Source organism: Patiria miniata, unplaced genomic scaffold (genome assembly GCF_015706575.1).
Source record: "Patiria miniata isolate m_02_andy unplaced genomic scaffold, ASM1570657v1 HiC_scaffold_8, whole genome shotgun sequence".
Lineage (NCBI taxonomy): Eukaryota > Metazoa > Echinodermata > Asteroidea > Valvatida > Asterinidae > Patiria > Patiria miniata.
Genome location: NW_024037075.1, coordinates 8,544,832 through 8,568,859, shown reverse-complemented (window position 1 = coordinate 8,568,859; position 24,028 = coordinate 8,544,832). Strand labels below are relative to the sequence as shown.

Below are 24,028 nucleotides of genomic sequence, written 5' to 3'. Positions count from 1 at the left end.
TCCCAAAACCTCTAACCTGTTGTAGACTCCACTGTGGTGACTTCCTTTGTGGTAGATTCAGGGGTAGTGGTTACGACTGTTGTTACCTCCTTGGTTGTTGAAGGTGGGGCAGTTGTTGAAGGTGGGGCAGTTGTTGAGGGAGCCTCTGTAGTTGTCACACGAGTAGTTGACTTCTCCGTTGTACTTGGAGGACCTACATGTACAAGATACAGTCCACAAAGTTTCAATTGGAGTTGGGTGAAAACAAAATAATCTTTTGCTCTTTTTGCTGTTTACTGATCTTTATTTCAATGAGTAACTTATTTTCTATTCTATTCCATTGTCCAGGCCTAAAAGTAGACTTTAATAAACACATGCATTAGAGTGTGAGGCATGGGTGTACCGGTATGTGCTGCGTAAGTGTGCCTGCCACATCCATCCACGGTCAGTTGTTTCACTGCCTACTGCAAACATCACCAGTGGTCAAGCTCTGTTCATTTACACAAGCCTTTGTACTCTTTCACCAGACCTTTTGCTCTCCAAGCACATCCACAATTATAATAATAATAATAATAATAGTGGATATTTATAAAGCGCACGTATCCACCAGGACTGGTGCTCAAGGCGCTACATCATTATTACCCCTGCTCATTTGGCACATGAAACAATCCAAATACCATCTCAGCTCCCTGGGGAGTATACAGCTCGATGCAGCCTGTTAGGCGCAAGGAAGCTTATTCATTCACAATAACCATCTCTGCCCTCACAGGTACCCATTTACTCCTGGGTGGAGAGAAGCAATGAGTGACAAAGTGCCTTGCCCAAGGGCACACGCACCATGACCCCGCCAGGACTTGAACCCACAACCTGCAGCTTTATCCGCAGACCACGAATCAGTGCCCTTAACCACGAGGCCACAGCACTCCAATTTGTTCATCCCGATTTTTGTTTGCTTGAGAAGTGTTTTTACACAACATCCATTCATGTGCCCGAAGAGCTCCAAATTTGTCTCAAACAATGGATTTCCTAAACTCAACGACGTTTTTCCGAATGGTCCCTAGCAAACTTCAGTCTGGCAGTGATGTGCCATTGTTTAAGCAATGGTTTAACCAATGGTGTTTTCCTTGGTTGATGACCTCGGAGCCTTTTTATATTTATAAAACACTGAAAGTAAAAGATATTTATTCTTTCCAGCTTGGGACTTTCATGCACCAACCAAATCATAACAAATTACCAAAATCCATCCAGGGTTACAAGGCTTACTGTCATGGCTATGTGAATTTTGTGTTTATACAATGTATGTAATTGTCAATTAATATTAATGGGGTCCCTACTCGGCAAGAAGTTGCTTCTTGGGGACCCCCATCCACTTTTAAATGTTCTGGAACATTCTTCTGGAACATTCTTCTGGAACATTCATGAACATGGAAATCTCTGAAAACCCATCATAAAGCAAGAAAACGCCATTCCAGTCCCATTGCTCTCATTTTTTAGAAGTTTCCACAAAGGGGCTAATAATTTTGACTACTGCAAATTAATTTACTTATTCTGCAGCTTTCTGAAAAATTCAAAGAAATTCTAAAATTTCCTCAATGAAGGCCCTTCACTGAGGAATGTTTCACTTAGAAAGCTGTCATGATTACAGTTTTAGTTTGGATTGGTGGAAATGAATGTAAATTTACTATTTCTCACATGGGGCTAATAGTTCTGACCTTTACTGTATATTTTTTTAAAAGTATTCAATTCAATTGTGTAACAGATTTGTTTGATTAATATCTATAATTATTTTGTAAAAGATTTGCCATAGTGTGATTGTTGCTATTGCTCATCCGAATAGTGCATGCATATGTGACTGGTATAATGGATTCTGCACATTTTTGTTGTATAGTGTAAAAGAATGGAATATACATTGTAAATGCATAACTATTTTGGAGTTGCGTTTGTTAATAATAAACATGGCGAAGAGGTAGTGTACTGACAGGTGTGCACAGCTAATGGTTGCTAATGTTTTGTTTCAGTACCTCAGAAATTGAGTAGTAAAGTGAGACTTTAAAGTAAAGTTGCCATTAAACACTGTTTGCCTTTGTAGCTGGCCAGTAACCATTGGTTGGTTTGCATTCTTGACATATTAATATTTGTGCATTTTGCCCTGGTGGCTTGAAAGAGACTGTGCAAGTTAGATTTTGTGGCAGAGAGTTGAATTTGTTTAATAAACTAGCATAAATTTCTTGGTGTATTTGAAATCGAATTTCATTGGTGTGTTTAAGTTGACAATTTTGTTAGTGTATTGGTTATTTATTTGCATTTGTATTTCATTGGTGTACTGATGTGTTAACCAACACATCAGTACACCAATGAAATACAAATGCAAATAAATAACCAATACACTAACTGCTTCATTTTAACATGTTTAACACATGAAAAATGATTGCAATAATGCTGTTAATATTGATGAGAACTGCAAATGAAATGTTAAAGTAAATCAGTGACCTTGGGACTGCAAAAATATAATATTTTTAAAGAAACCACATAGGAAGACCAGATGGGTCCTACGGTAAAAAGGGGCCAGGAATAGCGTAGGTTTGGATTTAATTGAAAGGCAAGCATATAAGTATTGAGTTCAAAATGCTTGTCAATAGGCCAGTGAACAATAGCCACACCAGGCCATGACAGCAGGTGTGTCAGCAGAAGAAAGAGCAATGGCTGTATGCGGTTCACAGATAGTCAATGTCAACGGTGTGACTGCTGCCAGCCAGCCTGTGGGTCAATGGATCCTGGGGAACACTGAACGACCAGAGAATCTAGAGGATACATATCAGTGGCAGTTGGAGGTAGTTTAGCCTTGGTGAGGCATGAGAACAGAACAGTAGAGGAACACTTGCGTTTCTTCAATCTATCTGTGACTAGGTTGAAGTGAGGGAGCCCTATAGTGCAGTCATAAACTTCGACATTGAGCGACCACTTGTAATATATCTAGAGTTGTAATAAAGTCCAGGCAGTTGAGGCCAATGGCCCCAAAAGGGTAGTCGGCTTGAGCCACTGAAGGCTCAGTACATGGTCACAGCCGGTCCAAAGTCAAGCTTTTCGCTAGTACAGGATGAGTAAAATATTATATCTCTTTGGATTAGTTCTTGTCTCCTACAAAAACAAGAAAAGTTACCAGGGTTATTTTTCAGCCAACTATATTGGTCTGGGTATTGACCACGTTCAGTAAAATTTTCATTGATATTCAGACATGCATGAATAGGATACAGACTTTTCTTTTTGACTCCCCGAAAACACTGCCAACACAATGTTCAGAATAGGCCTGTAGCTATCAACACAATAGCATCAATTGGCCTCTAGACAATAAAGGAAATAAAAGTATCACCAGAACAAGGTGTGAATGAAATGGAATTACATTTATTGAATTGGAATCTGAATTACAGACAAGATTCACAATTTCACTGTCATGCTGCTTGACCTTTCACCTGTCTGCCATTCAGTGTTGTCTCTCAGGCGTCGGCCTAATGATCAAGAAACCATCACCAGCAGACTACACATATTGCCAGTCAGCCACTTGGACCGTCTCATAACCCTAACCCCAACCCCAACCCCGCCAACCTGTCAGCTCAAGTCCAGCATAAAATGTTCCTCCCTTTTTTTTGGGGGGGGGGATTTTAAATTTGGTTTTAAATGCTTTCTCTCCGGTTCAAAATGTAAAAAAAGCATTTTTAAAATTTGCCAAAAGAGGCAACATAAGTGATAATTCAAACAAAGATAAAAAGATTACATTTTATTTACAAAATAAAAACAAAGGGGATTCTTGGAAATTTACCAGTGGTAGAAGCTGCCGTGGTAGACAAAGCTGTAGTCATCTGTTCAGATGTTGTAGATTCAGGAGTTGTTGTTAAGACAGTGGTAGTTGTGACTTTTTCAGTAGTTGGCATCCGAGTTGTTGCTGGAACCGTCGTAATTTCCTGAGTAGTGGTAACTGTTGTTATTTCTGCTGTTGTAGAGGCTTTTGTGGTTGATGCAGCTGAGGGTATAGGACAAATTAACCTGCCTTTTTAACCTAATTCCTGCTGAATTTTACTGACTAAAAGAGATCCACAATTGAGGTATGTTTAAACACAACCAATCTATCTACGGTATTGCACAAAAAGACAACTGGTCTGAGGAGTCATTAATCTGATGAATCATTTTCAAAGATATTAGATGAACTTTAATTACCAACACATTATCTTTGATAAAGTTAACAGAATTAAAAAGGAACATGATTTAAGTTTAATCGCGGCTTGAATGCATTCTTTTGCAATTCTGTAGTTGGTTTTCAATAAATTGTTCCCTCTCTGTTTGAATACTTGTACACTATAAGCGATAGGATGCCGTAAGTATTTTTTGAATAAAACCATACGTCTCTCCTACCGACGTATGTTCCTGGGGACATTTAGTTTCTGCGCATGTGTGAAATGAGTGCATAATTTACAATATTCATAAGCCAGGGGAGATATGACGCAGAAATTATGACCTTTAATCATCCTATTGGTTCTCCTGTTGAGCTTTTCATGAATAATTCATATTAACCCAAGGTCACAATAAACTCTTGCACTACTAGTTTTTTCTGTTGATATTTTGTAATTGTTTTGAAAATCAGGATTTTCTTTGCATTTTTTGGGCGCATTGCAAATCAGCATGAAGTAAATGTTAATTACTAGCGTTCTATAAATTAATATAAAACAAAAGCTGAAGTTTTCCTGGAATGTAAAGCAACCCCAAAATGATGGAACTTGGCATGAAGTGCCATGATGTACATTGAGTTTACTACTTGCATTTTTTTAAAGTGAATATAGGAGGGTAAAAGTTGGTTCAAAATCTCATTTTTTATGGACTCAAAAGTAAGATCAAATGTTTTACAAACATCATGATGAGAATAATATGTAGTAAAGGGAAATATGTCATTATTCCTCCAATAATTTCTGAACTTGGATTATACTGAGGTTTATTCAAGCATAAGCGGTCACGCAAAATCACCGTTCATATGCCCCACATGAAGGGATTGTCATGCATTGCAAGATACAGCCCAATTTGCAGAAATGATGCCAATTTCCGGACACGACCGCTTACGCTTGAAACTATGACTGGATTTAATGTTGAAACATAGGAAGAAAAAAAAATCGCAGTAAAACACAAATGCCAAATTGTGACAATAGACACCTTTCTCACACCCTTGCATAGTCTCAAAATTTTGACAAAACTTCAGCAACTTGTTAATTTCCATATAAAATATGTGATTTTCAATTGCAAAACTACAGTCATGACGGAAATCCTAGCACCAAGAATCTCATGATTTTCAGAACCTATAAATTTGCAAAAAATCTTGCTCAGGTGTAGAGAGGAGTTTACACATCAGTGAAAAGGACTGTACTTCATTCAAGTTTATAAATTTAAATTTGGCAGGTATATGGAGGGTAAAGTGTCATTGTTTACGTCATGATTTTCGCGTTGCCATGCGCCCGCGTTACATATGTAAGGCAATATTATCCCCCACGTGGCATGAATCTAAATGTCCACATGGGCAATGGGATTGGAACATACGTGTACTACTTACTGACTACTTTCCCACTTACAAAAAATAAGGCAATACCCTGGCTAAATGCAGCATTCTGGTCGGTTCAATAATGGCTAAGTTTCTAGAGCAAGTTTAATACAAAAGATTTCTAATAAAACATTGAAATAATGATCATCAGATTTGTTTGCAAAATCAGAAGCATATGTTCGTACTTTTCAGGTCATTTGACCACTGACAAATGTAAACATTTGACCTTACTGACAAATGTAAACATTTGACCTTACGTGGTTTATGTCAATGCTTACCTGTTGTTGTCACTGTTGTTGTAACTTCTGGAGTAGTTGACACAATAGTGGTGGTTTCCTTGACTGTAGTTGAAGGCTGTGCGGTGGTGCTTTCGGTGGTGGTCAAACGAGTAGTTTCTGCCTTCGTTGTAGATGGAGCAGCTTGGTCAAATATGCAAAAAAATAGTACCAGTTATTTTTTAAATGCATTTGTAAAACCATCTCTTTAACAATGAAACAAGAAAAACTGACTTACTATAGAATTTTGCTGTTATTATTACATTCCAGTGCTAGAAAGTAGAATCATCACTTGCATATCTGAGCATGTGCACAAGCTCAAATTCCATGGCTACCAGTGAAACATGATGGACCCTGGGTCGCTTCACATACCTGTTGTGGAAGCCTCAGTAGTTGATAGAACCCTTGTAGTCATCTCAGTGGTCGTCACCTCCGGAGTGGTTGTTGTCACAGCCGTGGTAATGGACTCTGTGGTGGTGGTTGGTGTTTCTGTTGTAGTACCTTCATTTGTTGTAAGCTGAGTTGTAACAACTGTCGTTGTTGCTTTCTCTGTGCAGTGAATATTGAAAATCAATTCAAAGCATTTTCAAACCTAGCCGGAGATTGTTGTTAATATTCAGGGAAAGGGAGAAATATTGCCTCTTTTGATTTACATGTAGGTCGGTTATTTCAACATGCTTTGGATTATCGCCACTTGTATGTAACCGTCTATCCATGGGTGTTTTATGTTATGGGAATTGAACGTAAACATCTCTTCACTATATTTTTAAGAGAGTCATTTGGGTACCTGTAGTTGTTTCCACTGTTGTTATTTGTGTAGTAGTAGCCTCCGGAGTAGTGGTCCGAATTGTTGTGGTGTATTCTTCAGTCGTACTTGGCTTGGCAGTGGTACTCACTGTCATTTTGTGACATAATAAAGAGATAATTTAATATTCATACCACAAGTTGCTTGCAGATTATTTTTTACATTCTCTTCAATTAAAGAGTGCAAAGTTTTGTACCATAAAAACATATAACAAAAACATATAACAAAAACATATAAAACTTGTATGAAATCACATACATGTACAACCTGGATAAAGCATTGTGTTTTTTCCTTCAATTTTGACAGTAATGCAATATATCGCAAAAACAAACCTGTTGTTGTAACTTCCGTTGTTGATGGAGCTGTAGTGGTTACAATGGGGGTTGTAGTGGGGAGCTCTGGACATGAGAAAAAGATATAGACTTACACAGCCAATCATGAAATGAAATCAGCACGACAAATGCTCCAATGGATTCTCTGTCTTCCGAAAATTAAAGGATCTTTCACTGAATATCCAAGCACTAATAGGGAACTTTAATAGAAATGTTGGCAAAATATATTTAAGGACTTTTTGTATGTATGTTAATCATAATATGCCAGAAAACTTTTCGAATTTAATACATAAGGTCTGTGAGAAGGGCAAAGTGATTGCAAAGCAAGCTTTAGAAGTAAGATTTGAGGCTTTGCATGGTGAAGATACTAAATAATGAAAGGTTTGCGGAAACACCATGTGCGAATAATTTCTCAACTAAGAGAATGGTTCTGAAACAAGAACCAGAGGTATAAACTCGACGTTCCGGTCAGTATGCTCTGACCGTCTTCAGGAGAGTGCCTAAACTCTAAGAAAGTGAATACTTAAGTAGCAAAAGGTGAAATCAATGGAGTGTGAAGTTGGCAAGGCAAGTTCTACGAGCAAATGGCTGGGACCTCCATGGGATCTCCTTTATCCCCGGTCCTAGCCGACATCTTCATGGAGGAGTTCGAGTCTTCCTCCCTACTCACAGCGGATCTTCGGCCGAGCCTGTGGCTACGCTACGTTGATGACACCTTCGTAGTGTGGCCCCATGGCCCGGACACACTCCAAGACTTCCTCCAGTACCTCAACAAGCAACACACCAGCATCAGCTTCACCATGGAACAAGAGCAGCATGGCACCATTCCTTTCCTGGACGTCAAGATCTCCAGGAATCCGGATGGCACCCTGGGACACAGCGTCTACAGGAAACCCACCCACACCGACCGCTATCTCCACCAGCGGTCGTTCCATCACCCCAGCATCAAGTCATCGGTCAACCGCACCCTAGTACAGAGAGCCTTCGAGGTCTGCGACCAAGACAACCTCAAGCGTGAACTCAAGCACATCCAGACGTCACTACAACGGAACGGCTACAAACCCAACCACATCAAGATCAGCAAACCTGACCAACGGGTCCCCTATACCCAAGGTCCTCCCACTGTATCTCCCTCAGTCACTCTTCCTTACATAGGTCCAGCTTCTCATCATCTGCAACGCATCCTCCGACAAGCCGGCGTCAAGGTGTACCACTCATCTGGCAACAAGCTCCAAGGCAGCCTCCATACTCACAAGGACAAGTAGGACTCCTCTTCCAAGCCGGGAGTCTACCGCATTCCATGCGAATGCGGCAAAGTCTACATCGGCGAAACTGGTCGGAACCTTCCCACTAGGCTCAAGGAACACAGAGCACATGGACGGCGAGGGGATTTTGACAAATCGGCCATTGTCAAACATTCCCACATCAACGACCACAAAGTTGATTGGGATGCGGCCGAACTCATCGCACCGATCCAGTTCTGGCATCCAAGACGCATACGGGAAGCCATCGAGATCCGCAAGCACAACACAGTTCCGCAAGACATCGGGTTTCATCTCAACGACATCTGGCTCCCACTTCTCCAGACTGATGGGTCTCCTATACCCTAGGTCCTCAGCTACTACCTTAGACTGATGGGTCTCCTATACCCTAGGTCCTCCCTCCACTGACACTGCAACCCTACTGTTCCACTTCAGTGGGCACTAAGCTTGCTCAGGGATCCTGTCTACTTGGCATCCTCACAGGATGCAACTTCACACTCCATTGATTTCACCTTTTGCTACTTAAGTATTCACTTTCTTAGAGTTTAGGCACTCTCCTGAAGACGGTCAGAGCATACTGACCGGAATGTCGAGTTTATACCTCTGGTTCTTTTTTCAGAACCATTCTCTTAGTTGAGAAATTATTCGCACATGGTGTTTCCGCAAACCTTTCATTATTAAGCTTTAGAAGAGCGAGGGTGAAGCATTTCATGTATATTTGCAGTTCTAAGGGGTTAATAGTTTAACAAACTATTCTGTTGCTCTTTAGTTTACCCAAGTAACGGTCAGCATTAACCAATGAAGAGGTTTATTATTCTTTGGGAAAGACTGTTTGTTACACGTACCTTCAGTACATCCAAGGAAGTCCAACCTCAGCGTTGAGTTGAACTCAGAAGTGGACATAACAATCAATGTCACATTCATGACAAAACTCATTTCATTTGGGAAAAAGTAGTCGCTTGGTGTATCCCCTGTGAGGGTGGTCTCGAAGGTCTGTAATCAAAGAAGCTCATCAAATCAGTTTGGACCAAGGCCGGATTAAGTGTTTCGTAGGCCCTAGGCACCAGTGTTCCATAGGCCCTACTCCTGTCCTAGGAACCAGTACATGCCCAATCCCTGGTTTATTTTAAAAAGCCATAACAAATCAAATCATCAATAAGTCACCTCAATTTTTATCTGCAACACGTCCCGGTCTACCTACATACCAAGTTTCAAACCAATTTGACTTACAGTTCTGTAGATATATCATGTAGGACTTAAAAAAATGTGCATCTTTAAGATGACATCACATGACCCATGGTGACATCGTCAAAACATCACTCTTCTACTTAAAGAAGAGTGATAAAGTCTTTGCCTATGTTAAGTTTCGTTGGGACGTGACTTTGTTTTATGTCAAAAGTGGGGGCCGGAATAAAACGTATGTGCAATTTATATTTATATTTTCATTTATACGTGCAATGCCGAATGCCTGCTGAACGGGGAGTGCCTCAGCAAGAACATTGTGTACCAGGCCACCGTCACAAGGTGAACTATGTTCAAAACATAAAAAGCATGAACTCATTAAAAAAACAATGCGGAAAAGCCCTATGTTCTGTTCCCTAAACAGACATAGATATCTTCTTTTTTTTTGCTTTTTCTGTTGAAATGTGAAAATGTTTTGATTTGTTCTTATTTTGTTCTTCTTTTTGTTCCATCCCCAATTCCCAAGACTTTGTACATGTTTACTCTGCCCTTCACTTTTGACATTGGGTCATAAAAACTAGCATTTGCTTTTACTACCTATTTTTAAGCATTAACTTGCATTTGTATGAATAAGAATGAAGCAAATGCTTTTACTGGAAAGCATTTCCTACAAGCTAAAAGTATTTACTTTTTACTTTTTAGCTTTTGCTAGACTAGAAGTGTTTACTTAATTTGTATGAATAAAAAGGAGTAAATGCTCACATTTCAAGTATTTACTGGTCATTTTTCAAGTCTGGGTTGGGGCTACCTTAAGAATATAAAGCAAATACTTCTGTGCAAAAATTGCTACATTCATTCGTATTAACTGCACCAAAGCTAACACAAAACGTTAATAAACTACATGTAATAACATACACTTGAATGATGAAAGTAAACTTTCTGTATTCTGCAACTGTTGAAAAGTGAGAATCAAATGTACTCTACGTGCACTGTATGCATCACCTTGATTTGGACTATTACCCTACTTGAAAACCCTATGTGTGTGTGGTAGTTCGTACGCACAAACGAAACCCTATTGTTGACAACATGAAAACAATCCAACAAGAAGCTTTTGCTACCTGTTGTCTAGTGAATGCTGAACAGTACAGGAAAAGTTTTAGTCATACGGAATCAAGCATTTGCTTTTCCTTAATGCTTTTACTCCAAAATAAAGGCTTCAATTACTTTTTGCTTAAACTTCCTAGCATTTGCTAGTTTTTATTTATACGACCCATTGAAAAGACATATATCTAAACCTTAACATAAGGTAGACAAAGATTAAGTGAAATTTATGCCACCAGATAAAATTAAATGAGTTTATTTTTATTTTATTCACCATATTTTTGAGACAACAATTCGACATTTCCAAGAAAACGTCGTTTTAGATCATTGTTTGCTCTCCATTTCCGTGCAATCATTGGCAAAAAGGCCCAACTTAAGTTGGGATTAAAAAAAAATATTATTACAGGATTTACAAGTTATTGCGAATAGGTTTGTGCAGGTGCGGTTCTACGGGGGGGGGGGGGGGGGGGGGGGGGGGGGGGGGCTAGGGGGGGCTGTAGCCACCAAAAATTTTGTCTAGCCCCCCCAAAATAAATTCCGTAAAAAAAAAAAAAGGATTGTGATGTACATGCGAACGGTCTCCCCCTAAAGAAGAAATAGCCGTGACGAGGGTGCATTAGTTAATATAGTGTGAATGATTTTAGGACTTTATTGGCGCTCCCAATTGAAAATATGGCATGAGACACCCCCCCACCCCCCCCCCCCACCCCCACCTATTGATTTTTGGAGGCCTGGGTGTCTGGAAAATAACCGGTCAACATTTCAGCACGCCTCCCTGAAAAAAACTGGATCCACCTTGTTAGCCCCCCAAAAATATTGGTTCTAGAACCGCGCCTGGGTTTGTGTTCCTTAGATGGGTTTTATTTTTGTAGTTTCCGACCATACGTTTAGATGTACGAACCACGAGCCGTCAAAACGATGTCATTAAGCATGGATGGCCAATGTCGGGCCGTACTGGAGCACTGGCCAAGCTTGCTCCATGCAGAAAATCACGCTGCGCTATACGGGTCAGCGGATAAAAACGTATAAGTGGCAGATATGTCATTCTTTCTTGAATTGTCCTATTCGCAATAACTCGAAAATGGTATCATTATTTTCATCTACATGGTAATGCCTTTTATTTGTCCAGGAAACTGTCAAATATTTCTGAAATTGGATTGATTCACGCAGGGTTTTTGAGGTGTTGTTAGGCTTAGATGTCAACGAGGATTTTCAGGAGGAAGAGCAGTAATCCTGTCTATTGGAGGAGGTATCACTCCGATGTTCTAGTAATCAGCAGAACAGAGTAACTTCCCTGAAGCGTCACATCATGTGACGATGAAATAATTAAACTGCTTGTAAAACATTGGTGTTTGTTTCTAGGGTGAAATCGACAAATATTTGGAGCATCATGAGAGATTTGCTAATTGTTGCCAAAATATCATGATGGCGGGTTGATAAGTTGTGGCGTGGGAGTTGACAACTTGCTGTCAATGCGAAGTCACACATTGTTTGGTACAGCTTGGGCAACTTGCTGCCCAAGCATGTAATGGGAGTGAGCGACTTGCAATCTGTGCCAATTAAGCCATGCCGTAGCGGGCGGTAAGAGAAAAATGAAGAACAAGGCAGGCTGGACGAAAGGTATACGGCTAGCGTCCTCAAGGGAATAATGCATATTAGGGCTGTCCACTTTTATAATAATTTTGTTTTTCGATCATTGAAAACTGTGTTTTGACTGAATATTATCATAGCTGCAAACTTTTCAAAATCCAAATGAGTAACCAAACCGCAGTCAGTTTCAACTGTGCACATATTAACAGTGCATGTACCTGCTATACCAAGATCCCATATAGGTACATGATACACATGTATATGCATACCCTTCTTTTTGTGATTAATCTGTAGAGTACTGTAGGATATTTTGAGAATTTGTGAAGTCAAATAAATAATAACAATAATAACATGTGCACATGTTTTTCTGAAATGCATGTAATCGATGCTGAGTTTTGATTTTGTATGGTTTTACACACATTTACATTAGAAGGGCCAATGTGCGCAATAGAAATATCTCGCCAACATACCTTGCAAAACCCATGCTGTTTATTATTTCTGGATGTTGTGATAAACTCAAATACTTGTCACTATAAAATTGTCCCTTTGTTGTTGCCTTGGAAGTCGTGATGATGTCACATAAAGTTCGAAAAACTTTTTGTAAAACGTTTTGGGAATACTACAAACATGATGAAAACTTTGGACTCACATGGCAATCTTTTGGAGGCCATCTTAAAAAGGGAGTGTATGACACACACGCTGGTTCCAAGTCGTTTCACACATATATTATATGAACTGGCTGGTGCCTGGCGGTATCATTGATGTCAGAATTACTTGGCAACGGCTTGATATAACACATACATTACTACAAGGGCAAACAAAATTTGGCTGCCCAAAAAGTGGGTCCAAAAATTGACGGCCTGAGGTTCAGGGCTTGCTGACTGCTGTTACCATATTTTTATGAAGACAAGATGGTGGTGTATGCCATGGCTGTTTTTTTGCGACATCACTATAAAAACAAATAAAACAATTGTTTTTTTCGGGGGGGGGGGGGATGTTTATGGCAGTGGCTGCCATAGACTTATGTGCAATTTCAAACTGAAGCCGAAAGTTCGGACACAGCTTATTTGTAACTGCTTTTTCAGCGTTCGGTTCATAAAATCATGGTATCTAATTAACAATGTAAATGATTTTGAGGAAATTTGTAATAAAGGGCGATAAATTGGTAATTCGGAAAACAGCTTGCAATTTCGTAATTATTCTGACAAATTCGAAATGGTTGGCAGGTATGCCAATATAGTACTACTATACCTAGCACACATTTGCTCACAACATTTTTGTTTGGGGAATAAAAATTTCTCAGATGTTTGCCGAATGCTTTTGCTCAAGGGGAATACCTCGCATTAATAAAAAAAAAGGTTCAACAACAAGCAAAGTGTGAAAGCAGGTTTGCATTTTTACAATCAGAGAAGAAAAACTCACATGGACTGTTTCTTGGATTGCACCTGTCAAGGGGAAAAGGTGCAGGAAGATTGCCTGGAGCTTGTATGTGCCATCTTGGTATTCCGCTGCCTGGAGTCTCACTGCATTAATATGGACCTGCTGCTTGAACAACACAGTGACTTTAGAGTCTGGCACACCGGGGCGCCATGGAATCTCTTCCCCGATGTAGGTGGTGACATCAGCTCCATGTGGTGGTCGGGTCTCTCGTGAATTAGCCTTTTCTAGATCCGTGCCAAATGGGCTCATTGGGTCCAAGCAAACACCTAATTGAGAAAATATATATAATTATTATATGTTCCCTTTACCCCAAGAAACAACTCAAAATAAGTACATGCTGAATGTTTTAACAACTGCCATCTATGTCTTGAAACCTCAGCACGCAGTACAATACTAATTTGAAAAACTTTGCAAGATACTGATTCATTTTTAAAGTTAAATTCATTCCATTCGGATCAGATGGGGGACTTCAGAACATGTACCTTTTTACCATCTATGCTTCTGATTGGAGCCTTCTTATTTAAAATATTTTGGACAATCCTCCAAAAGGCCATGGTTATTTCAGTGATTCACATATTGTTATTTCAGGTATTTTAATGAGTGGGTAACACCAAGATATTCGACAGGAAGCCTACAGTCAACTCTTTGGACTTAATCCTTAACATACACAAATCAATTAAGTCTATGAGGTTTCTCTACCTTGAGTTGTTGGCACTACTGTTGTAACACACTCTCCACGAGGTGGAGGACGTTCACAATAAATTCCAGTAGGGCTCTTCCTTGTGCCAGGAGGACAGCTTGCACATGTAATGCAGTAATCAGGGACATTGACAGGACAAGTCTGCTGGATGAGAACTCCATAACAGTCAACTTCACAGATGCACGGAGGGTTGCAATACTCTGGAAAAAAATTGGGGGGGGGGGAAGAGAGATGAAAAGATGGTACATTTTATTCAACTCAGGTGTTATTTTGTATTGAGGAAGGTGTCACCGTAATTGTTTTCACCTGTTTGACACTTTCTTTCAATTTACAAAACTCACTTGATGAAATAATTGACAGATATGAGGGCTTAATCTCGCATTTTATCAAGGATTTCTGTTTTAACAATTTTCTACGAATGTCACTGTCAACTACACTAGTTAAATTGAACTGTTACAACGTACGTTCTTTTGTGGTGAAGGGTACTCCAGTTGTGGTTGGTGCTGCTGTGGTGATAAGGGTGGTTGGTGGTGCAGTGGTACTTGGTGCAGTTGTCCTGCATGAATCTGGCGAAGGTGGGCGGACACAGTAATGCTGATATCTCTGGGTCGGTGGAGGACAGGTACATCTTATGCACTCCTGTGGAACATTGCTGGGACAACTGTCATTCTCTACTTGTCCAAGGCAATTGAAATCGCAGACACACTGCTCATCACAAGTGTAAGCTATCAAATGTGAAGAGATCAAATGAAAACAAAATGATAACATTTAATGGATGCAAATCTCTCAGATGTGTTTTTCGCTTCTAAATAGGGTAGAACCAAAAAAATCTTACTTGTTGTTGGTGCAATTGTGGTAGTAAGGCGAACAGTTGTTGACGGTGGTGCAGTGGTACTTGGTGCACGTGTCGTTGACGGTGGTGCAGTGGTACTTGGTGCGCGTGTCGTTGACGGTGGTACAGTTGTACTTGGTGCGCGTGTCGTTGACGGTGGTGCAGTGGTACTTGGTGCGCGTGTCGTTGACGGTGGTACAGTTGTACTTGGTGCGCGTGTCGTTGACGGTGGTGCAGTGGTACTTGGTGCGCGTGTCGTTGACGGTGGTGCAGTGGTACTTGGTGCGCGTGTCGTTGACGGTGGTACAGTGGTACTTGGTGCGCGTGTCGTTGACGGTGGTACAGTTGTACTTGGTGCGCGTGTCGTTGACGGTGGTACAGTGGTACTTGGTGCACGTGTCGTTGACTGTGGTACAGTGGTACTTGGTGCACGTGTTGTTGACGGTGGTGCAGTGGTACTTGGTGCACGTGTTGTTGACGATGGTGCAGTGGTACTTGGTGCGCGTGTCGTTGACGGTGGTACAGTGGTACTTGGTGCGCGTGTTGTTGACGGTGGTGCAGTGGTACTTGGTGCGCGTGTCGTTGACGGTGGTGCAGTGGTACTTGGTGCGCGTGTCGTTGACTGTGGTACAGTGGTACTTGGTGCGCGTGTCGTTGACGGTGGTACAGTTGTACTTGGTGCGCGTGTCGTTGACGGTGGTGCAGTTGTACTTGGTGCGCGTGTCGTTGACTGTGGTACAGTGGTACTTGGTGCGCGTGTCGTTGACGGTGGTACAGTTGTACTTGGTGCGCGTGTCGTTGACGGTGGTGCAGTTGTACTTGGTGCGCGTGTCGTTGACGGTGGTACAGTGGTACTTGGTGCGCGTGTCGTTGACGGTGGTACAGTTGTACTTGGTGCGCGTGTCGTTGACGGTGGTGCAGTGGTACTTGGTGCGCGTGTTGTTGACGGTGGTGCAGTGGTACTTGGTGCACGTGTTGTTGACGGTGGTGCAGTGGTACTTGGTGCACGTGTTGTTGACGATGGTGCAGTGGTACTTGGTGCGCGTGTCGTTGACGGTGGTACAGTGGTACTTGGTGCGCGTGTTGTTGACGGTGGTGCAGTGGTACTTGGTGCGCGTGTCGTTGACGGTGGTGCAGTGGTACTTGGTGCGCGTGTCGTTGACTGTGGTACAGTGGTACTTGGTGCGCGTGTCGTTGACGGTGGTACAGTTGTACTTGGTGCGCGTGTCGTTGACGGTGGTGCAGTTGTACTTGGTGCGCGTGTCGTTGACTGTGGTACAGTGGTACTTGGTGCGCGTGTCGTTGACGGTGGTACAGTTGTACTTGGTGCGCGTGTCGTTGACGGTGGTGCAGTTGTACTTGGTGCGCGTGTCGTTGACTGTGGTACAGTGGTACTTGGTGCGCGTGTCGTTGACGGCGGTGCAGTTGTACTTGGTGCGCGTGTCGTTGACGGCGGTGCAGTTGTACTTGGTGCGCGTGTCGTTGACGGTGGTGCAGTGGTACTTGGTGCACGTGTCGTTGACGGTGGTGCAGTGGTACTTGGTGCACGTGTCGTTGACGGTGGTGCAGTGGTACTTTCAATTCCTGTAAGGGTTGCAGAATTAGGTAAAAGGAATATTTACCGTGTCTTATTATTCTTGTTGACCCAATGCCACTTCAATAACAAAAATAACAGCCTTTTCAATAATATACGCATTTGGATTTTGATCGCGTAAATACTCTAACCTTCCAAATACTTACTTATCCTTTCATGTTGAGTTCACAAGAAAGAAACTGAAACACTTTTAGGTATCATAATAAGCAAATATATGGTTGAGGGTACATTAAATGTTCTTGGTCACCTGTTGTGGTGCTGACTAGAGGAGTTGTAAGACACTGCTCTCGAGGTGGTCGACGAACGCAGTAGTCCCCACGCCTCTGTGTACCAACTGGGCAGAAGCAACCTTGACAACTTTCTGGAACTACTGGCGGGCAGGCGGGATCCATGATAACACCATCACAATTCACATCACATTCGCATCTCGGACCACAGTCTCTTTCTGATTAAAAGATATCGACACAATTATACAAGGGAAGAATAAAAAAGACCAAAAGTATGTACTGTCTCCACCCACATCTCACTGTATCAAATATGCATTTTGGAGTCAATAATCAATCAAGTGAAGCTTTTAGTTAACTATTTCAACAAGAAAGAAAGGACTCGCTAATTACTGTTGTTGAGAAAAGATATCATCAACACATGACATCAACAACAATAAAAAGGATTGGAAATAGACAAGATGGAGAATATATCACTGACAGTATAAAGACTGAACATTTTTGTATCCTATATAGAGCAAGTTCACAATAATGCATACATTATGTATGGGGCATTCAGAGAATTCCTCCATCCCAACAACGTAATTCTTTAAATGTAATTTATGTTACCAATTATTTCAGCATTTTATTGGATTCAGATTTTTGGTGAGGCTGTTTCTGTCCAACTGTATTTTCAGTACTTGTGCACATTAGTATGTGAAGACTGGCCAATGACAGATTCACTTTCCATGTTAAAAATGTTGCTTTTCATTGTCTGTATATCATTATTGTCTGTATATCATCTATTAGAGCTGTCATAACCTACAAAGTTTGTATTGTTACCTCTGTTGGTGGCAGTGCTTCAGTCCAACTTTGCTTATTTTCATATTAGTTATTTCGGAGTTATTCAAGCAATTTTGGCTGACAACATACAGGCATTTTAGTAAAGGATAATGCCCGATAATGTTGACCATGCGGAGCCTGGTATAGGCCTAGCTCCTCAGCCCTGGGGCCAGCTATGGCACGCTGTTACACCACATAGACTGTCTTGCATTCAAGGCTAAAAAGGCTACCTGTGATGTCCCCTTATTGTTTCTAGCCCTCCATTATAAAGCATGAATGGACTGACTTATGAAATGGCGTTCATTGACAGCGATAGTGAGTTGTTTTTGACGCACGCAGAATGTGTATCAGTCTCAAGACAGTGAGGAATATCACTCTGATGATACATTAAAAGATACACCTCAGGTGAAATTAGAGAAACTCATGTACCAGTTGACTGCACTATATCAGATGATTACCAGAAGTTACTGCAGACTTCACCTGCCCTGGAAGGACAAGACTGTTTTGGCACACCAAGGGGAAATGAGGAAATTACGCGCATGAGTACAAAAACTAAATAGTAACAACAATCATTGCTTCAAATTAGCTTTGATGCATAAAAGGTATATTTTTTTACCGGTAGAATAAAAGTTTGATATAACTCCAATCTTGCATTCGTTGTCTGATTTAGTTCATTCAGTATGTAAAAAATACTTTGCATGCAACTGGCTCTGAATGAAAGCTTTGTGAATCAACACTGTCCAATACAGTGGATTGTCCCTTTTTATGCTAGTTTATATATTTAAAAGTTAACCAGTTTATGACTCCAAACAGTAATTTTCAGATTTTTTTTTTTAAATTCTAATTACAGAACTGGTGATAATGTAGTGGTAAATTTTTCTGCATTTTGCTGTTTTGGTTTGGTGTTTATGTATTGTATATTACCTTTTTTTGCTATTGTAGCCATTTTCCCCTGTGTCGCATTGGAATTATTGGTGCATGTGCTATTTATTAATGATTTGATATTTTGAATGCTTTTGATTGGCTTTTTAATTTTTTTCTGGCATGTTAACTTGCATTTTAATTATGTTTGCTTCCATGTTGTAGTCCTTAGGTAACTTTTATCTTTTATTCTAAGTATTTTCATTTCCTAGGTATTATAGTTTTTATTGAGAGGCGATTTGCGTGATTTTACATAAAATGCCCAACAAATTTCTTCAGGATGCCCGGTTCTTGCTGATCAAGAAAAAAACAGACGGACTAATGAAGGATTGTGCTAGTATCTAAAACACTGGAAAAAGAAGCCTAAATTAGGGACTCAGTGACACTCACAAGAAAAAGACAAACCTGTCCTGCTGTATTGTCATACTGTATGACACTTATTTTGAGATTCAGCACAAGGAGCAACAGATGCATCCAGATTGCTTGAAATCCAGTCAAAAATATTATTTGCATTGTGGAGAGTGTTAAAATATTTGCTATGTCAGAAAAAGAATGCTTCCTGACTTTCATACAAACACGATGTCAAAATGAATAAGAAAATACATAGCATTCAATTTGACAAATGGTATAGCCAAGCTGCAAATCAGCAAAGTAATATTGTCATTCTTGGTGTTTCTTTACTTTCCAAAGGAATGGAGAGGTATCACCTCCAACGCTCCATTCGTGCAAAATAATGGAGAGATAGGACAATATGGTGACGTCACGGGTGGAGTTTATTCAGCTGCAGTAACAAGTCCAAACAATGTGCAATCACAACAAGTCCAAATAGGGGCTTGTCGTCTTCAGTCAATGTAAGGCTCACTATATGCAAGGAGTTAAACTGAAATGATACTGACATGTGTATGGGGTTTTAACTTTAGTGTTTCAGTTTAACTGATCCGTTAACCTTAACTTCCTATAGCATGATTTACTAGGAACCATACCCATCCTGGCAAATTCCAACACCATATGGGAAACTGCATACACATATTTCTGACTTTGATTCTGGAGGTGTGCCAACCCAATGTAAAAGACTGTCAGTTTAGGGGTACTGTACCCATCCTGACAGATTCCAACAAAACATGCCGTTGGGGTTTGATGGGTTGAGTTCTGTTACGGTTAAATTAATAACTGATTCCTTACGTGGTGTTGTAATTTCCTGTATGGTTGTAGAAGGAGATGTAGTTGTCACAGAAATGGTTGTTGAAACTGAAATTAGAAACAAAAATAATGTGAGTGAGTTTGGGATGCTTTTACACAGAACTTGGACTCAAACACTTTACTGATGTCTGTCAGACAAGTCCGACTCGAATCAACCTAAACAACTACTAACTTAGTACTTATTCAATACAGAGTTTACAATTGGAATAAAGAACAAAGAATTCTACAATTACATTTGCAAAGACATTAAGGTAGCGTGTACCACAGCAAAAAAATAACAGGCATGCTTCACCAGCAGAGGGCACTAACGTAATCAAATATTCGTTCTGTTCACACAGCGTTAAATATCGTGCACATCATGCACATCATGCACATCTTTGTTGCACGTGCTCTGTATTCATAGCATATGCGCAGGTCATCACAAAACGTATGCAGTGTAGAAAATCTTTTACAATCAATAGCGAATGTGGAAGTTGAAACCTCACACAGTTGTATTCATTCATTCTTATTATACTGTTCAAGCAGAAATGGCTAATAATGATTCATAGATTATCAAGAATAGAAACTTGTCCTTTAGGGTATTTGTATCTATACTATCATCTCATTTCTTTTAAATATCTTCATTTCTTAGCAAGAAATGTCTTCCACCTTTTCCACTTTATGAAAACAAACCATTTCTTGTTCATCCCACACTACAGGCAGGATATAGAAGAAAAAAAATAGAAGAAAAAAAATTGAATAAACATATGGTAAAATGTATACCCACCTTCCACATTGCAGCCAAACAAATCAATAGTTTGCGATTCTGAGGTCGAGAATATTATCTTGATGGCATAAATAGAAACATCTTCTGGTTGGTCTGGTATATCAAGTCTCTCCCCTGAGTTCACTATTTCATTACTTCCACCAAACAAATACTTATCCACCACTGTGGAGTCTGGTTGGTATATTACACCGATCTTTACTACAACAAGGGCACCAGAGGTGGTCGTGAATTCCAGCTGGTTGATCCGGGAAGGCTTAGAAAAGACTATGATCAAGCTAGGACCAAATGGTGCAGTGGATGTCCAAGGCTGGTCCGCTGGAATTATTTCTGATGGGTTGTTGGATGCATACCGTGAAACATTCAATTCAGGAATCTTGTCCATGTCGTAGTTACAGTACACTGTGGGGTTGTACCAAATTGATAAATAAAGGTGACGTTTTCATTATATCACCGTATTCAAGGTCTAAAGAAAAGAGTGGGCTTTAACAAACGATAATGTTAAGTTAATTTGCCATTTATTTTGAAAATCATGTATAACATCTTAATCGCAAACATAAACCAACAATTCAAAGGGTGTTCATGTTGCTAAGTATTTGATAATAACATGATTGAACACATGAAAAGGTGACTAAACTTTGATAAATATCAACAAATCCTGTCTTAAAAAAAAACAAAAACAAAACTGACGTTAGTTTGTAACAACACATGGCTGTTTTTTGGCAATGTTCTGGTGACATCTAGAGTGCGTTTAATTATTTCCCCTGCGCTTACTCATGCAAGCGCGACAGCATTCGATTTATCTCTCACGTGACTTCTCCCGCTTACTAGAGCCTGGCCCAAGTAACTGCCTCGCCGAGCTGGTTACATGGGTAGGTATCCCATAAGGCCATGCAATAAACATGGCTGCTGACGGGCGCCTCAGGCCGTGTCCGAAACGGGCGGAAAAAGTGTTGCAACCTGACGCCACTTTTTCCTTCATATATCATCTCAACGAAGGTCATTAATTGTAAAAATTACGATAAGATGTGAATCTGGGATTGAGAAACATTTCCAATTTTGTTAGGAAATACTTTAAAAAAAATTCTTGACTCTCCATAGACTTTGTACACAAACCGCTGTCAGGTTGGCGTCAGGTTGCAACATTTTTTTCCAAAACGGACTTTTCAATGGGCTGCCAGAGCTACGGCTACGTCTATTGTCAGCGCGCCCCTGCGTATTTTCAATGGGCGTGGACCTAGACCTAGCTCTAGACAGTTGATTTGGATGCAGCCTGTGTCATATCAAAGTTCAACTTTCCAGCTCTTGCATGAACTTTACCCGAAACTGTTCCGTTTATTTAGCTCCACTGCGCATGTCTGTCATCACGCGAGGAGCCAGGTGCGAGTAAGCTGGGGAAGTAATCCAACTCACTCCTAGCATGTAGAGTTACATGCAAGTTTCATTCGTTTCGGATGTGTTGTTCTGTATCTTTATATCTTTGTAACTATTCATAAGATGGAATTTAAATCAGGGTTCAAATTACGATATTAGGTTTTGACCTTCACCGACCTATAAACACTGTATACTCAGTACGTGTGTTACCAGCCAAACAATCCCGGCAAGCTCGGTGGTTGAGTGGTAAGACGTCTGCACTAGAAAGCAGGATATTGTGGGTTCGAGTCCCACCTGAGTGATTTTTTTCTCAATTCCTCTCAGGGGGGTTAACACACACTGAGTACACAGTGTTAATAGGTTGGTGAAGGGCAAAACCTAACATCAAATATCTATGACCAAACGCTTGAGAATAAGTTGTTAGACAGTTGTGTTTTGTCTGTCAGGGTCCCCAATATTATACTAGCAAGGTGCTAGCTGTGTATTGTGTTTTTTAAACTAATTCCTGGCCTCGACCTGTCTAATACCTAGACAGTTGAATTCAGACAGTTATTTATACACCCAGTGAAATGCATGCATTACGTTTCCATAGAGAGGGCCAAATCCCAACCATATTGATGGGGAATCATCCATTATTAGAGTGGGGATATCTTTGGCTTGTGTGGCAGGTCTAAATTTATCTTGTATATTTTTCATGTATGTAATGTATAGTGTATTAAATAGGAGTAGCTCCCCTTAGTAAAAAGAAAAATCATTTTTGTTTTAGTTTAGATGTCCCCCCTTTCTTGGTAGTGTGTCCCCCTGGTTGTTTACTTAAGCCCACTATTCCCCCTATATAAGCTGCCACATGGTCAAGTCACACTTCAGTTCAACTAGCAGACCGACAGAGGCAACTTCATAGTATACCGGTATCTTATGTTCCTCCTAACTGGAGTGGTGTGTCCTGTTTGAGCTCTGTCTGCTCGAGTCATTTGATTTTATTCCTGCTTGAGTGTTCTTTGAAAGATCCACTATTCACACTGTGTTGGTTTTAGATTTTAGGGTTTAATTTTCAATTTCTTGGTTTTAAGGTTTAAGTCTCAACTTCTTGGTTTCAGGTTTTTGTAAATAAATTATTTTTGTTCCTTTTTTTTTTTTTAAATCTAGAACTTGTGTCTGTGTCTCTATTAATTCAATTTCCTCGCGACAGTTCCCTTCGAAGATCCTGAGTTTAGTACATTTCATTAGTTAATCCCCATATAGTCTTAGTTTGTGTGAGTTTGTGTGAGTTCCCCCAAGTGTGTTTTTGAACAATTTTCATCAGAAATATTACACTCAGTGGTAATTTAGACAAAATAATGTCAATTTTTTTTTTTTTAATAATGTGATGCATGGGATATCAAAAAGACCGTGGAATCAGCTTTCGACCCCTCAAGCAATCGTTCCACTCCTGACTGTGTCGCGTGCATTCACCACACGTACATTCACGTGCACCGAGACCGGTTAATGCCAGGTATAATCAATATTTCATAACCTTCTGTGTTCTTAGCCAATCACAATACTCTGTCCAATTTTAACAGCAAGTCCCATGCGTTGTGTACAAACCAGGGTACAGATTATTCAAGTCTTAAATTGGGATTGATGTACATGCATATTCGAGCAGAGGTGGCAACACATAACCTCGGACGTCAACACTATGCAATATATGGTACATGTAGTGTCAACACTGGTGGTACATGGTAGCGCGGCGGCACAGACAAACTAAACCCGATCAATTACCAACTTGTTTTCAAGTCTATGACTTAAAAAACTCATTACAAAAAAGAATTTTGAATTCAGCATGTTGCATTCTCATCTATAACACATTCCTGTATGTGTAAATTTTGTGTAAATAACAAACTTTCAAACCCAATTGGCTTTGTTGTTCTGTAGTTATAGGTCAATGAAAGATGCACCTCTAATATGACATCACATGACACATGGTGACGTCAACATGGCATCACTTGTCGTGGCACAACTTTGCTATGGAGTCTATGCCTATGTTTAGTTGCATTTATAAATGAATAAGTTCAAAA

At 40.3% G+C, this 24,028-nt stretch overlaps 1 protein-coding gene and 1 pseudogene across 1 annotated transcript in view; one reads left to right on the top strand and one right to left on the bottom strand.

The window, feature by feature from the left end:
- LOC119719705 (mucin-2-like) overlaps positions 1-24,028 on the bottom strand; it is a 180,664-nt gene that overhangs the window by 71,880 nt on the left and 84,756 nt on the right. The window contains exons 41-54 of the mRNA XM_038189202.1: positions 20,604-21,002; positions 19,820-19,885; positions 16,918-17,115; positions 15,080-16,660; positions 14,709-14,969; positions 14,244-14,444; positions 13,527-13,810; positions 9,077-9,224; positions 6,970-7,035; positions 6,620-6,727; positions 6,205-6,381; positions 5,836-5,976; positions 3,797-3,997; positions 17-193 (exon numbers count right to left, since the gene is read on the bottom strand). Of these exons, the coding sequence (XP_038045130.1) occupies positions 17-193; positions 3,797-3,997; positions 5,836-5,976; positions 6,205-6,381; positions 6,620-6,727; positions 6,970-7,035; positions 9,077-9,224; positions 13,527-13,810; positions 14,244-14,444; positions 14,709-14,969; positions 15,080-16,660; positions 16,918-17,115; positions 19,820-19,885; positions 20,604-21,002 (4,008 nt within the window). The remainder of the gene's footprint in view (positions 1-16; positions 194-3,796; positions 3,998-5,835; positions 5,977-6,204; positions 6,382-6,619; positions 6,728-6,969; positions 7,036-9,076; positions 9,225-13,526; positions 13,811-14,243; positions 14,445-14,708; positions 14,970-15,079; positions 16,661-16,917; positions 17,116-19,819; positions 19,886-20,603; positions 21,003-24,028) is intronic.
- On the top strand, positions 7,550-8,405 carry LOC119719170 (annotated as a pseudogene).